General features: G+C 38.1%; 1 protein-coding gene across 4 annotated transcripts in view; it reads right to left on the bottom strand.

Moving 5' to 3' along the window:
* Positions 1-17,574, bottom strand: part of LOC132399331 (protein tweety homolog 3-like) — a 187,519-nt gene that overhangs the window by 17,001 nt on the left and 152,944 nt on the right. For 2 of the 4 annotated variants that reach the window (XM_059979583.1, XM_059979585.1), the window contains exons 10-13: positions 17,251-17,343; positions 16,402-16,541; positions 7,274-7,456; positions 5,559-5,637 (exon numbers count right to left, since the gene is read on the bottom strand). In XM_059979583.1, coding sequence (XP_059835566.1) covers positions 5,559-5,637; positions 7,274-7,456; positions 16,402-16,541; positions 17,251-17,343 — 495 coding nt within the window. The remainder of the gene's footprint in view (positions 1-5,558; positions 5,638-7,273; positions 7,457-16,401; positions 16,542-17,250; positions 17,344-17,574) is intronic. The other 2 variants (XM_059979584.1, XM_059979586.1) reach the window with 1 other exon arrangement.

Genomic DNA, 17,574 nt, shown 5'->3' with positions numbered 1-17,574 from the left:
GAAATCCAAAGCAACACATACAAAATGCTGGAGGAACTCAGCAGGTCAAGCAGCATCCATGGAAATGAATAAACAGTTAACGGTTATGGCTGTGACCCTTCATTGGGGGGTGGGGGGGAGGAGTACAAGCTAGAAAGTGATAGATGAAGCAAGAATCTGGGAGGTGATAAGTAGAAAAGGTAAAGAGCTGGAGAAAAAGAAATCTAATAGGAGAGGAGAGTTGACCAAGGGAGAAAAGGGAGGAGGAGGGGCACTTGGGAATGTAACAAGTCCTGTAGGTGAGCAGAAGAGAAGAGATTTGATGGGAGCCAGAGTGGGAAACTGAAGGGGGAGAGGGCACATTATCAGAAGTTAAGAGAAATCTACGGTCATTTCATCAAGTTGGAGGCGACCCAGATTATGAAGTGTTGCTCCTCTAAACTGAATGTAGCCTCATCGTAGTAGTAGAGGATGCCATAACCAACGTGTTGGAACAGGAATGGCTATTGGAATTGAAATGGTTGGCCATAGGGAATCCTGCTTTTTGCCATTGGAATGAAAGTGCTCGACAAAGTGGTCCCCAATTAACACTGGGTTTCACCAATGTAGAGGAGGCCACATTGGCAGCACCAGATACAGTAGATGACCCCAAAAGATTCGCAGGTGAAGTGTTGCTTCATTTGGAAGGACTATCTGGGGCCCAAAATGGTGGTGAATGGGCAGGTATAAGCACCTCATTTCGCCAGCAGGGATAAATGCCAGGAGGGAAATTAGTGGGGAGCACTGTTCCCTTCAAGCTGCGCCAGTGCATGGTGACGTCAGAACTGAAATGCTCCAATGCACATACCCTTTGTTACAATGTAGATGAAATTTTCTTTTATAATGTTAATATAAAGTGTCACACAACTTTCAGGCCATGCAAAAATTTCCTACTCAGAGCAATGGATGGTCTGCATAGCTGTTTTACAAAAAGAGGGAACATTGGTGGGAGGAGATGAATGAACAAGGAAATCACAGAGGGAATAATCAGTGCAGAAAGCAGAGAATGGGGAGGGGAGGGGGCAGGCGGGAAGTGAAGATGTGTTTGGTGGTAGGATCTCATTGAAGATGGTGAAGTTGCAGAGAATGATGTGTTGAATGCAGAGGCTCAAGGGGTGGTAGGTGAAGACAAGAAGAAATCTCTGGCAGGAAGTTGGGGTGAGGGTGTTATGTCTGAGAAATGGAGATGCAGGTGAAGACAGCATTAAAAGTGGAGGAAGGGAAACTCCGTTCTTTAAAAAAGTAGGACATCTCTGAAGTTCTGGAAAGGAGCGGATATGGCAGAGACAAAGGAACTAATAAAAAGGAGTGGCATTTTTACAGGAGACAGTGGGAAGAGGTGTAGTCAAGATAGCCATGGGAGTTGCTAAGTTTATAGGTAGACGGTTTGGCTCCAGAAATGGAGACAGAGACCAAAGTGAGAGAGGTGTCAGAAGTGACCAAGTGAATTTAAGAACAAGATGCAAGTTTGAGGCTCCGTAGAATACTTTGTATATTCTGCATGTTTTCATCCCTAAACTGAACTTTTTGTTACATCTTTCTATCAACCACGTACCGTCTAAAGTCAGGGAAGTACAAGTTTAATTAACCTATTCTTGCAATACTTTCACCATTCAAACCATTATTCATCTATTTTGATTGTTCATTAGGCCTGTGCATTAACTTCTGGAGTCTCAGAGTACTTGGTGGAATGCATTCTGCCTTTTCTCTTTCAGATTCTAGGTAGATGATCTCAATTCTCTGAACTGATCTGTTTAATTAACCAATTCATATAATTAACTTCCTGGTCCTTTCTAGAAAATGTAAAACTTGAAATAACTTTAGGATATGCAATTCTATGCTTTCAAAATCATTACTATGTATTAGGAAAATTGGCAGACCCCACCATCAATCACATTAGACAATTACTTATCACATCTGACCAATAAAATAAATTGCCCTTTCTCCTTACTTTTCAAAGCCTTGTATACCCAGTAATTAACAATGTATGGTACAAGGTTACCTCCATTCCATGCATATTTAATATATCCACAAACAGTCAGTATTCTATGCAGCATGTACATTACCTCAACTGTCCACATTGATGCTGACAAATTCCTATTTGACCAAATACTTCATCTCTGTACCCTATAAAATATCCAGCATCTTCCCCACAAATGATTACATGGTTCCGGTATTCCTTCTTAAAAAGGAAACTTTAGCATTTTCCAATCAAAATAGATTTGCCAATATGAATTATTCACTCAGAAAACTGCTATCTCAATTTTACTCATACTGGCTGTTCCTTTATTCTTCTAAGAATGCCTCTTTATTTTAATCTTTTCCCCCTTCCCCCAAAACAAATTCTCTTTCTTCACCTAAAACTTCACAATTCTTTGCTGATTTCTTTTAATATATAGTTCTAACTAAATAGTCACTATTTCTATTTATGAAAACATTTTGTTTTTAAGTTTTACCATCTCTTACAGTGCCTTGCAAAAGTATTCAACCCTCAACGCTTTGCTCATATAGATGTCTGATCAATTTAATGTAATTTTTATTTGTGAATCACATGCTCCTTTTTCCCCTCAGTGGAGCTCAAAAACAGGATAAATTATAAAGCATAAAAAACTAAAAATACAAAGATTGAAATGTCAGCAGCTCAGAAGTATTCATCCCCCTTTGCTGAGTACTTAGATAAACCACCTGTCGCAACTATTACAGGCAGGAGCATTTATTAGCTTTGCACAACCTATGGAGCAAGATCTGCCCATTCCTCCTTGAAAAATTGCTCAATCTGTGCCAACTTTTTTGGGGAGTGGCGATGGACAGCAATCTTAAGGTCTCTGCAGAGATGATTGAAGAGATTAAAATCAGGAATCTGGGCCACTCAAGTGCATCAATTTTCTTCATCTGGAGCCACTCCATGATTGCTCTGCAGTGTGCTTTGGGTCGTTGTCCTGCTGACACCTCCTCCCCAGTTTAAGCATTCTGGTAGAGGCTAGTAGATTTTTATCCAGAATCACTCTGTATTTAGCAGTATTCATCTTCCCATCAATCCTGAGCGGATTTCCAGTCCCTGCAGCTGAAAAGCATCTCCATGCCATGATGCTACCTCCACCATACTTCAAAACTTGGCCAATGATTTACATCACACATATTGCTCAGTGCTAAGGCCAAAAAGTTCAACTTCAGTCCCATCCGACTACAAGACATTTTTCCACACATGGACGGTATCTTCAAAGTGGCGCTTTGCAAAGTCGACAGGCAAGCATGTTTTTTCAAAAATTTTTAGCCAGGGCTGCTTCTTTGCAACTCTTCCATAAACACCCTTTTTCTGCAAGGCCTTAAGAGGGTAGGGATCCATGAACTTTATCTCCAGTTGCAACCACTAACCTCTGCAGCTCATTTGAGAGTGACTGCATTTGAGAGTGAATAGCCTCTCTTACAAGTGCCATACTTCTCAAACGATGAAGTTTAGAGGATTGGCCTGAGATAGGCAATGTAGCTGTGGTTTCATATTTCTCTAATTGTTCATAATGGGCTGCACAGTGCTCCAAGATACATTCAGTGCCTTCGAGATGGTCTTGTACCCTTCCCCAAATTTGTGCTTCCCTATTATTATTTCCTTGACTTGTCTTGATGCTCTTTCGTCTTTATTTTGGTTTTGGTCCGTTCTAAATTTACCATACTGTTGAACCTTGCAGAGAAAGTGGGGTATTTATTCGTGTGAATTGATTGAAAACAGGTAATCCTCCATTTTCTACAACAAATTGGGTGAGTTTGTAAGGTAATACACCTGAGGAAAGTTAGCGTAGTAAGTACAAAGGGGATGAATACTTTTTTTAGTATTCCAATTCTGGTTTTTAATTTTTAGTAAATTGTTAAGTGGTTTTAGAATTTTAATTTTCATTTGACAAAGTGCACAATATTTTATAGATTAGTTGAAAAAAATCCTACTTCAATACATATTAAATTTAGAAAATAGTAAAATATGAAAATACTTGTGGGGCACTGTAACTCAGTAGGTGCCCAAATGCTGCTTCACAATACAAGTAATGATTTTCTTCCTTAGGTGCATGAAGAACATTTCTATTGCAAGTACTTTTTTTTATACTCCATACCGTGATAATAGGTCTTTGCATTAGCAATTTCAAGGATTACATCTAATTCTTTTTGAAGTTTCTGTATGTAAATTTATAACCAATACCTCTCTATGCATCCACTCAAACCAAATATAAAATTAATTTATATTATGCTCACTATGCGCAAAATATTCATTATCAGATTGTTAATCAGTTATAGTTGCATCTTTGGTTTTCAAATCAGTTCTATTAAATAGAAAATACTCTAAAGTCCACTCAGGTTCTTTGGGTAATTTGCATTAACCAAAACCTGATCAAGACTCTAAACAGAATGAGTACAAAATAAATATTGGCCTTCAAAGCTGAAAAAATAAAGCATAGAAATTAGAAAGAGGAAATGATGAAAGCAACAGAGACAAGACTCAGACAAAGGACAAGAAGAAACGCGGTTAACGACAAAACACATGGAGGTCTGTAATAAAGTATTCCAACGCCACATCAGAACTTTTTGTTGGTGACACAAGATAAAAATATTTCTTACTTCTAAAGGTGCTAGATAATTTTAATTCCTACATTGTTAGCTGACCTGTTATAAAATACAACAGTCTTTTTACAGCATCTTGTTAATAAATACATTGAAATTAGCTTTCACTTACAGCACAAGTCTGTTTTTAGGAAGGAGGTGGATTAAAAAGACATATATTTCCATTATCTGGGCATTATTTTAGATATTTCAATCCTTTAGGACCTTTATTCTGCACCATTAAAATATCTGGGACAATAATATTCCACTACAATATGTATATTAAGAATAGTTAAATCCTATTAAAGTTTGATCAGAAAGATTGCAGCTAATTTATTCTGGATATTTAGATATGAGTAATTTAACCAGTGCAAAATACTACCATGTACTTAAAGAATTCAGTTGAACCTACATGAATACTAGTAATATACAACTCATATAGAAAATAATCTGCATTATACTGAGCAAGATTAACACCACTTACCAGCATACACTAGACCCTCTCTATAAGGCTTTCTCTGAAGTCACACAAAAAGCTCACTATAAAGATGAGTGTAGACTGCCATTTATATGGTTCCGCTATAGAAAGGGAACCATATGGAATATGTATTATGAGAAATTGCAGCATACCAGACAATGTTATAGCAAGGACATAGTGTGGTCAATCCTACTGTGTTTAAACTATGAGGTATCTGATATTGATCTGATATAGAACATCTGTACAGTCTGAGAAGCCTACATGAGGGAGAACTACCAATTCTATTACCTACACTCTTGAAGAATCAATATAAAATGCAATAAATTTTCAAAACAAGTATATTAGACAACCAAAAATTAATTATGGTATCTTCAAATTATATTGTTATTTGACTAAATTTATTTAAATAGTTCTACATTGGAGTTAAAGCAAATTTTAGTACGGAAAAACACCAAAAACTAAATAAATAACTTACAGAAGGAGGCGGCGATTCTCTGCCAATCAGAGGTGTATTCTCACAGCGAGGGTTCTGGTAAGTTGTGTTCTGGCTCCTGCTTAATTACAGAGAGGAGAAAGAAAAAGTTACATTTTGTTTTGCTAAATAAGCAAAGGCGCATTGTCCTAAAAAGACTGATCTTGGGGAGAATTTGAGGTTTTTAATACCCAACATCTTTACTTATTTGCACTTCTATAGAAAATAGAACAATGGAAAGTCAGGTTTAAAAAACATGAGTTGCGAACATTGCACTTTCTCTCTGCATACAACGAGATGCTAAACATGTCTAAAAATGGACTTTTTGCTAATTATCTACCTTGCTAACTTGGAGAGTTGTGACACAAAAATAAATCACCTTTACAGATTCATTATGAAAAAGTATGAAATTTTATCAGCAATGGGGCCCAATTTGAAATCAGTCTCATGACAGAAACAACACAAGTATAAAAGCTTTCCTCTCAGCTTTCAAAACTAAAGATACTTCAAAAGTTGAGAAACAAGAACTATATAGTTTAACTTGAGATTCTCAAGCAGAATGAGCTTTATTCATCAACTGTTGATAGTGGACCCCACTACTGATTAAATTTCAGTTTTTTTTCCCATAATTATTCTGTAAAGGAGATTTTCATCAATATGCTCCAAATTTGCAATGTAGATGATTAGCAAAAAATCTCAAAAATTCATATTGAGAATTCAAATCATGAGGCATTCGTTGTAAATAAATTAATCGTAACCACAGTGATTAAAAACTCAGGAGCCCATGACAGCTACAATTTACACTCGGAAGCCACTTTATTAAATTGTGGAACCCGGTGCAGTCTTCTGCTACTGTAGCTGATCCACTTCAGGTTTCGACATGTTGTGCATTCATAGATGCTGTTCTACACACTATTGTCGTATCGCTTGGTTATTTAACTGACTGTCACCTTCCTGTCAGTTTGAACCAGTCTGACCATTCTCCTCTGACCTCTTTCATTAACAAGATGTCTTTGCCTACAGAACTGCCACTCACTGCATAGTTTTGTTTATTCACATCAGTCTCTGTAAACTCCAGTGACTATTGTGTGTGAAAACCCCAGATCAGCAGTTTCTCAATACATACTGAAATCACCCTGTCCAGTACCAACAGATATTCCACAGTCAAAGTTACCTTTATCACATTTCTTCCCCACTTTGATGGCTGGTCTGAACAACAACTGAAACTCTTGACTGAGTCTGCTTGCTTTTATGCATTGAATTGCTGCCACATGATGAGCTGATTTGATATTTGTATTAACGAACGGGTATACTGAACAAAGTGGCCACTGAGTGCATGCTCCAGAATTATCAAGAGAAACTGCCTGTTATTTTATGTTTAATGCCCCCTCTCCACACACCCAAAAGTGGCTCATACTACAAAAAGATTATGATGAGAAAAATTGGAATAACACCCCTGTTGGGAAGCTATATTGGATAAAACTAACAGATAAATGGCAATAGAAACAAATTCTGCTCAGACAGCTAAACAAAGTTCCCTCCATAGGCTGACCATTCAAAAAAAAATCTGCATAATTGATTATATCAGATTCATACATAAAATAATCTAACTTAAAAGTTTTAGAACTCTTCTGGACTTGAACTCTCAAGGAAAAATTGTTTAATTTCAATCAGGCATTCAAAAAGCAGGAACTCAAAAGGAAAGAGTAGTTGCTTACATGTATTCTGTGACTGGGGCATTGCTCACAGTATGTGCTGCAGCAGGGATACTGGTCTCGCTACCAAAACTGCTCCCACAGCTGTAGAGACTAGGCATGTGAACTCTGTACAGATTGTCATGCTGCTGCCGACTCCCTTGAGGATTCACAATATCATCATCTCCATCGTCGTCAACGTGACCCCTTCAAGAATAGGGGAGAACAAAGAACATCAGAATCAAGCCAGCCAGCCTTATTTAAACTGACCTGACATTTTATTTATTTTTAAACACACATTTTTGTAGAGTTAGCATATTCATTTTGGATCAAGTGCTAAGGTGTTAAATGTGACTGATATAATGTTTGGATCTTGTTTTTAAATATTGTTTTGAGTTCAATGCTGATTGTTTGGTAAACCCACATTCATCCTTCAACAGTATTTATGCAGTTTTCCAAAGAGCTCTGTACAGATTGTGTATTGTGTATTGGAGCCAAAAAAACGTGAGCCAATAAAACTCAAAAGGTCAACTGAAGGGGTAGCCAATCAGGGCCAAGGCAAGTGAACAGGGGCCTATATAAACACCAGCACTCCCAGAGAGAAACACCAACTGCACACTGAGGATGTCACCTTGACCGGTAATAAAACGTCTGCAAGCTCACTGCCAAGCTCAGCAAACACCACAACATCAAATATTAGATCTTTGTACCAGATACCCTCTGTAGATTTAGCATTATCAGCCATTACCACCAGCTACATAACACATCCATGAACCAGACTGTGGCTTTAGCTGCCTCAAATTCATCCACAGATCAAACAGACCACTTGTTATAGTAATCCACATTATTGCTTGCGACGCTTGTACCACAACATAATGGAGGGAATATGGGCCATTGTCTGTTGTCATTGTGGCTGTCCCTCCAGGTGGAGGATGATGGTCTTCATTCTGCTGATCTATTTAAGGGCACTCAAGTGGCTTACAAGTCCAATCTTGGCTTTGAAAGTTCTTCTACATTCAGGACAGGTAGTTCCAGATGGCAGATCGGGCTTTGGTTGTTGCTGTCTCTCTTTCCATTTTCTTCTCTTCTCTTCTAATTCTGCTCATCTGTTGGCTTCAAAAGTTGCTGTTCCTTCTCGGATGATGATTTGTCTGAGTTTCCTGTCCTTGGCATTGGTTTCCCAAATGTTGACGTTGATGTTACATTTCTTCACATTGGCTTTTAAGACGTCTTTGAATCTCTTCTGTTGTCCGCCTCTTTTACGTTTGCGTTCTTTAAGCTGGGAGTAGATTTGTTTCAGCAGACGTTCGTCTTTCATCCGCACAACATGACCGCTCCACCTTAGTTGATTCTTGATGACGTAGGCTTCAATGCCCGTTGTTTTTGCTTCATATAGCACGCTGACTTTGCTTCTTCTATCTTCCCAGCTGATACTTAATATGTTTCAAAGACAGCGTTGATGGAACTTTTCAAGTGCCTTCAGATGTCGTTGGTATGTTGTCGGATAGAACCAACAATTCAACTTGTTGAAACAACCCTGGAAAATGTGGACCACCTTCCGTATCTTGGAAGTCACCCCTCCTCCAATGTCGACCTTAATGACGAGAGCCAACATCGTCTTAAATGCGCTGGAACAGCTTTTGGATATCTCCAAACAAAAGTCTTTCATGATCGTGGCATCCAAACGGACACCAAAATGTTAGTATACAGAACAGTGGTGATCCCAACGCTCCTGTACATCATCTGTAAGGTGCGATTCTGTGAGCATGTTAGACTGTGGCTTTACTGTATTTGAAGTAGATCTCTCCATTTAGAGTCTCTAGAAGCTGGTGAGGAAAGTCAACCTGGTTTAGAATGATGTTTCAATGCCAGAATGTGTTTCATGATGGGTAATCTGACTAGTTTTATCCTTTTTTTAAAGACAAAATTTTAAAATAACCACGTTGGATCTCAGAGAGTAGTTAATATTCAAACACACTCCACAAGTCTGTTGACAAATCTATGTCAGACCAATTAAGGATGACAAAGTTCCTTCCCTAAAAGAGATTACTGAATCACTTGGGTCTTCTCTGCAGTTTTCCCAGTCTATTAAGGTTAAGACTGATCTACTCGGGAGTGACAACATTATTGATTAAATTAAATTCCACAGCCACTGTGGAGTGATGTAAACATGTCTCTGAATTAGTAGTCCAGGTATCTAAATTACAAATTTCATTCATATTTTACCATTTTTGATTCAAGTTATTCCCCTACACTCTCCAGCAGTTTGAAGGAAATTGTTTTAGCAATCACAGAATTGTTATGGCAGGGGACGAGATCATTCACATTAAACCGATTTAAGGCACTAGTTAAGCTTCAGTTGGAGAAATGCAATTAATTCTGGATATCAAAGCCTCACTGAAGGTACTGATGGAATTTAACAATAAATTGTTAAGCATAAAAACTTATTTCACAGAGAACCTCAAATATCAATCTCAGAGCAGAGATGGTTGAGGCGAAATTTAATGAAGGTAGAAGAAGAGATTATTTTCCAAGCGGCATGAAGTTTGTTAACGAAAGAAAATGAATACTACATGTCAAAGCATTACTGATATGAGGATTTTTTTAAAAAATCACACACAAATTTATTTTAAAAAAGTGCTCTAATCAGATTTGGTAATAACTTTAAAATGGAAACAGGAATAACACCTGTATGAAAAGAAAATGTACAATGGAAAGAGCTGGCACAGATAGATGGGTCATGTTGCTACCTCCTGTGTGATTCTGCGACATAGCATAATTTGTCAATGATAATCAGATGTAGAACAACCAAATAAATAGTTCTACAACCTCAGCACCACCTCTTTCAGCCCATCTAAACTGTTTGCCTGATATTAAAAACTAAATAAGTGGAAGGTGCCTTTCAATAAAGTAATGGGAATATAACAGCTGGTGTATTTGATTCCATCTACAAATCCCATCTCCAAGCTACTGCTTTATCCCAACTCTGAAACTGAACAAGGCTAGCTGCAATCCCAATATCATCTCTGGAAACTCCTGATCATTTAATTCCAACACTTCAGTATCATCTACACCATCAAGTTTATAAAACCACATCTAAAGCTCACAAACTTGTCTTTATTTCCTTTAAATTTGACAATTCAACACACCTCTGATCATTTACTCTTTACTACTCCTTATAAACTTAAAACAATTTAAGCCTCTTAATGCCTGGATTTTAGCTTATAACCCTACATTCATCACTTCTCCAGTTTAGTAACACTGACTTGAAAATTCTAGTTCTTGTTTTAAAAACCCTCCACCATTTCCCAACCTCTATAATCTAATCAACTTCATAAGGCAGCAAAACATTTGGACCTTTATAATTATGAATACTTTGACATCTGTGATGCTTATCATTCAACTAAAGACCTGAAATTCTCTTCCAATACCCCCCTATACTTTTTTTCCTCCATTAAGATGCTGTGATCAAGAGGTGGACATCCATTCCACAAAATCCTTGCACATCACACTTCTTTTGGTAACTGTCTTGTAAAACACCTACATTCAAGGTGCTTTAGAAATGCAAATGGCTAAAGAGTGTATATGTCAGGTAATTTCCATGGCAATGCAGTGTTCATTAAAACTAGAACTTCTTTTCTTGAAGTGTTGCACGACTTGAAATTCTCTACATCAGACAGCTGTGTTAACTTAATCAGTAATTATATTCAAGACAGCAACACACAAATATTTGGTTTGTTTTCAATGTGATCTGCAAAGTTTGTAGCATTTTGTGCTTTCAATTCAGATTGAAGTGTCCATATTTTCAGAGCTCAGAATCTGGTTCACAAACACAGATGAGAAGTGTTTTATGGAAGTTCTCATAGCTTTCAGAGACCTCCCAAAATTCTGTGGAGAAGACATATGGAATGAAATATTATAAACATTTCATAATATGGTCTTACACTCACCAACTCTGAAATTAATGCAGCATTTTCTATAACAGGTAAATTGGTTAATTACCACAAAATATGCTGGGTAAAGTTCAGTCTCAAGGGAACCAAACTGATTACAGAGATTGCAATGGCAACTAAGAAAGCATTTACCAATAGAGGGCACAATAACTCTGCTACTACTTTGGGAATACAGTTTTCATGTTATTGCAGTAATTGATTTATCTATGCACTCCAAAAAAATTAATGTTTTTGTGCTGGTGTACTTGTATAGAATCTTGCTGACCAAACATACTGTTTTCATATTTTTTTTAAATTTGGGATTATCATGTCTTGAAACTCTGCTAAATAGTCTTGTGCAAATTTCCATTACTCTAAGCCAGGTGTTCCCAACCTTTTTTTATGCAATAGACTTATATCCTATACCATTAAACAGGGGTCTGGGGACCCCAGGTTGGGAATCCCTGCCCTAAACAAACAAAACTGTCACTCTCCTTTTCAGTAGATAAGCATTCCAAATTATCCACCATTTAGAAGATGGAAGTTTAATAAATACACAAAGTGCTTTTAGGAGATGAAATACAACATCACCAAGTGACTTTGTTGCATTATAATTGACCCAAAAAGGCCAGACACTTATGTCAACCTGATGTTGTTACCAATTTTCCAATCAGTTTACTTTCTGCAGATAGGCGTACCCTTGGTACTGGTAAGGTGACCACAGTTCTTGAATTGATGAAATACTGACTTTGCACTGAGAAGAAATGCTATGATCTTGTATGAAAAAATATATACACATACACAAACAGCAATAGGTCACTTGTCCCCTCAAGCTAGCTCCACCATACAGCACGAGTATGATTGATCTGAATGTCTTCTATCTGCCTTAAAGCATATTCAAGATTTCTGCTTCCATTTCTGAGGTAGAAACTTTCAAAGACTAATGATCATCAGAAACAAATCCTCATCTGTCTTAATTCTCATTTCTAAATACTAAGTTCTAAATTTTCCTACAAAGACAAAACATCTTCACATTATCCTATCAGCATACTTCTTGCAATTGTCAATCGTGTCCCTTTTCACTTGAACTTCAGCGCAGATCGAAGCCTGTTGTGCCTAATCATTTCAAAATCAGATTTCATATCACTTACACATTATGCGGCAGCAGTACATTGAAATTCATAATGAATTACAGTGTGTATATATGCTAAACAAGTAGTGCAAAAAGAGAAAAAAAGTAGTAAGATGGTATTCATGGGTTCAAAGTCCATTCAGAATTCTGATGGCGGGGGGGGGAAAGCTCTTCCTGAATTGTTCAGTGTGTGCCTTCAAGTTCCTGCACCTCTTCCCTGATGGCAGCACTGATAAGATAATGCATGCCCTAAATGATGGGGGTTCTTAATGATGGATGTCACCTTCTTGAGGCATCGCTCCTTGAAGATGTCCTGGATACTACGGAGACCAGTCCCCATGATGGAGCTGACAGAGTTTACAACTTTCTCCAGCTTATTTGGATCCTGTACAGTGCCCCCCACCCCAATACCAGACAGTGATGCAACCAGTTAGAATGCATCACAGTACATCTGTAGCAATCTGCAACTGTCTTTGCTGACATCCTAAATCTCCTCAAGCTCTTAATGAAATATAGCCATTGCCCTTTCTTCTTTGTAACTGCATTAATACATTGAGCCCAAGGTAGATCCTCAGAGATGTTGACACCCAGGAACTTGAAACTGCTCACCCACTTCTGATCCCTCACTGAGGATTGGTGTGTTCCTTCATCTTATCCTTTCTGAAGTCCACAATCAATTCTTTTGTCTTACAGACATGGAGTGGTGTTGCTGCAATACCACTCAACTAGCTGATTTATCTCACTCCTGTACACCTTCTCTTCACCATCTGAAATTATGCCAACAATAGTTGTGTCATTCGCAAATTTATAGATGGCATTTGAGCTGTGCCTAGCCACAATAGAACAGTGGGCTAAACACACATCCTTGAGGAGTGCCGGTGTTGATTATCAGTGAGATGAGATATTGCTTCTGATCCGCACAGTGTGTGGTCTTCCAGTGAGGAAGTCGAGGATCCAGTCGCTGAGGGAGGTACAGTAGCCCAGGTTTTGGAGCTTTTTGATCAGAACTGTAGGAATGATTGTATTAAATGCTGAGCTGTAGTCAACAAACAGAAGCCTGATGTTAAGTAATAGTATTGTCCAAGGCCACATGAAGAGCCAATGAGATCTCATCCGCTATCGACCAATTGTAGCAATAGGCAAATTGCAGTGGGTCCAGGTCCATTTCTTCATAATGCAATCTGCCCATTCCAAGCATTAGTCTACTAGTACTTCTCTGAAGTGCTTCCAATTCATCAACATCTTTCTGCAAGTAGGAACCAATTGTGTATAATACTTCACTGTTCATATCATTACCGACTAAAACTGAAACATAACCACCCCATTTCTGTAATTAGTTTCCATTACAATAAACAAGATAGCTGTCAGCTTTCCTAATTACTTGCTATACCTCACTAACCTTTTGTGAATTGTTCACTAATCCCTCTGTATTTCAGAGTGCTACAATCTCTCATCATTCAAATAAAATTTCTTTTTATTTTCTATTGCCAAAATGATCAGTTGTAAATTAGCAATTTTATACTCTATTTGCCAGATCTTACAACACAAATTTGATCTATCTATAGGCTTTTGTACTCTCGTGATCCATTTTTGCACCAGCAGCAAGTGCAACTTGTGTGCCTCCAAACAACTTAGTTATATAAAATTGTATAAAAGTTAAAGCCCCATAGAATGGCATCAACACGAGTGATGCCCACAAGCTCAATAAACTGATTAGAAAGGCTGGTTCTGTTTATAGGGGTCAAACTGGACATACCAGAGGCTGTGATAGAACAAAGGACCCTACAGAAAATTCTGACAATTCTGGACAATGTTTCTCACCCTCTGCATGGACCTTGGCTGACCAGAGGAGCACTTATACAATAGATTAACACAACTGTGCTGCTCCAAAGGGTGCTGTGAAGTCATTCTTAATCTCAGCTGTTATGCTTATGAGTCAACCTGAGTGATGACACCCCTCCTGTTAGACTGTCTGAGGTAACTTATTTTTTTTATTCTTTCTTACTTCTCTTCCAACATTTGCATACTTGCATATCTGTGCAATTGTAATGCTACTGTAACACTAATTTCCTTTGGAATCAATAAAGTACCTATCTCTCAGATTCCTCTAGAGCACCATTCTTTATCCTTCAACAACCAGAGCAAGACCCATTTTTGGCTACCTTGTTTCCTGTTGGCCAATCTTCCATGCCATGAGCATTTATTTTCCACAATAACCTTCTAAGCAGCATCTTATCTGAGCAGCATCCAGTAACTTCTGGAAATCTAATGCACATCAACTAGTGGTTGTCTCTCAAAACTTCCATGTTCTCTCTTCAAAGAACACCAATAAATTGTTCAGATATAATTTCCTTTCACAAAACCACAATTTCCACCCCCCACCCCTCCTCATAATATAACAATAATTGAACCTTCTCTTTTTTGTAAATTAAAACCAATACCTGAACTCAATAACACTTCTTTAATTACCCAAGGATCTAAGAAAGGATATGCCGCAACTGGAAAGGGACCAGGGAAGGCTTACGAGAATGATCCCAGAAATAAAAGGGAAAAACTAGTTTGATGCTTCTGGGCCTATACTTGCTGGAGTTCAGGAAAAAAAGGGGAGGGGGAGTCTCATTGAAACCTAATGCATTCTGAAAAGCCTAGATGGAATGGACGTGGAGAAGATGTTCCCAATAGCAGGAGAGTCTAAGACTAGAGGGCACAGCCTCAGAATAGGAGGACATTGCTTAAGAACAGAGATGAGAAGGAACTTCTTTGGTCAGAATGGTGAACCTATCGAATTCAGTGCTGTCACAAGGCATATTTAAAGCATAGATTGATCAGTCCTTGATTAGTAAGTGTGTTAAATGCTTTGAGAAGGCAGAAGAATGAGGTTGAGCTGGACAATAAACCAGCCATGACTAAATGACAAAGCAGACTTGATGGGTCAGATGTCTTATGGTCCTAGAACAATTCCAATTGGGCATTCATGAGCCATCAGAAAAGGCTATCTTCAACTTGGAGCATGACTATTTCAAATTCAAAAATACCAAAACTGGTGAATCACCCAGCACCAATATCCCAAGGTCACCACTGACTTGTCACTAAATTGGACCATCCATGTAAACATCATAAAAATGACAAACAAATCATAACTAGTGGATTCTACAGGAAGTGGTGTTCTCCCTCACTTCACGAAGCTTTTCTATCAAAAGGAGTCAGGGATGTGACTCAATACACCTTCTTTAGTGGGTGGAGTGAATAGATACCCAGCTCAAAGCTACCTGCATGATGGCTCCCTACTCCACCACTTTAAACATTCTTTTCATCCATTACAATGGCACCACCACAGTCCCATCAAAGTTTTCAAATTACTACTCCAACTCTACCATCTCAGAGGACCAAAGAAGTAAGTGCCTCACAACATCAGCATATTTGATGCTGGCTCCTTGCTAATTGATAGAAAAGCTTTGCAAAGTGATGAAGAAAATCACTTCCTGATTTGTTTGTAATCTTTAAGATATTTACATGGTTTGTCCAATTAAGTGACAAGTCAGAAGTGACCTTGGGACATTGGCACTGGGAAATTAGATACGGAGAAACCAAACCACTGTGGGATTTCAAACCACTGATTAAGCAGGAGTTAATTAGACACAAATTTGATGGGTGAATGTGACTTGATACAAGTTATTTTAAGATCAGATGATCTCAATTGTGTAGTAAGTAAAATATATGAGGCAACAGAGCCATGCAGTTTTATCATTTAAATTCAGTTCAAACCCAAAAGGTATTGTTAAAGGCAGATGGTAATAGTCATTAGCAAAACTCAGCAGCTGCCTGAATACAGCTCTTTACTTTGACCTTTTATTGCTTCTACGTTAATTATACAATTTTTTGAAATTTTAATTCCTGCTCATTGAATGGCCAGTTTTATTTCAATTGTGCTTTTTAAATTTATTAACACAATTAAAGTAATCCCAGATGTAAGTAGTTCTGTACTCCACTGGAAACAATATTAATATTAAATATTTGACCCTGCCCCCACACCAAGGTTGAAAAAATGTTTGCAAAAATTCAAAGAGATAATAATGTTAATACCATACCTCTTACTCTGCTTCCACGTATGTGGAACACTGCAGACAATTGAACTCAACATCAGTGCAGTTACAAAGGAGAATAAAACCAAATAAATTAGACCTTCCACGCCATCGTAGCAGAGTCCCGTCAGAGCCTGCACATAATCCTGCAGTAAAGAAGGAAGAAATATTGTCCAGAAATACAGATGGAAAACCGTAAGCCAGAGTCACGGACAACATGGTTGCGTAGCAGTTAGTGAGACGCTATTACAGCTCAGGGCATTCCAGAGTTCGGAGTTCAATTCTGGTGCCATTCTAGAGTCTCTGGATATCTTCCCTGCAGAATGTGCAGGGGTTTTTTTTGGTCCTCTGGTTTCCTCTCACAGTCCAAAGATGTACCAAATAGGTTAATCGTTGATTGTAAATTGTCCTGTGATTAGCTACGGTTAATCGCATTTGACAGGAGTTGCTGGGGCAGCGTAGCTCGAAGGGTTGGAAGGGCCTACCTTGCGCAAAATAAATAAAGTTCCAATTTGTGAAGTATCAACTTAGGTGCTGAGAGAGGACAGGACCATCAAGATCGCCTGCAGTACTTCAGGCACTGAGCTCAGCAAGATTCATACACAAACAACTATGGAACATGTAAACTTCCACAGAATGCATCACCAAGAAACAGTGAGGAATTGAAGTGGGAATAACAAAAAAATGGCATCTTCTAAAATACTAATTAAATTATAAAGCTTCCCATTTTATCAAGTTTGCCTTATAATATTTTCAGCTGGCAGGAAACACCGGTCAGGGAAGTGGAAGAGAATGGATTAATAACAGCGTTAGTCTTTTATTGCTCTTTGCAAAATCACAACCTTATACACTCACCATATGAAGACTGCGACAATCAACCAGAGCAGTCAACTGCTGCAGGGTAGTCTCTGTCGAGTTCAATACTATTTGAGTCCGTTCCAGATATTCCTATTAATACATTTAAGCAGTGATCACCTCGTAAGGACATAACAATTAAAATCATGCATTTAAAGCATACATGAACTCCCTTTTAAGAAAAGGAAGTGCTTACTGGAAACCTATGAGGTTAATATGACTACTGAACTGATAACGTACTAAATAAGTTGATTTCAATACTGGTCCAGCTTAGATTGGAAGATTCTGATAATTATGGGTGTGCAGACTGCCTCAAACTACAAA

The sequence above is a fragment of the Hypanus sabinus genome, chromosome 9, assembly GCF_030144855.1.
Source record: "Hypanus sabinus isolate sHypSab1 chromosome 9, sHypSab1.hap1, whole genome shotgun sequence".
Classification (NCBI taxonomy): Eukaryota; Metazoa; Chordata; class Chondrichthyes; order Myliobatiformes; family Dasyatidae; genus Hypanus; species Hypanus sabinus.
The sequence above is the reverse complement of the archived record's forward strand: the minus strand, read 5'-3'. Positions and strand labels throughout refer to the sequence as shown.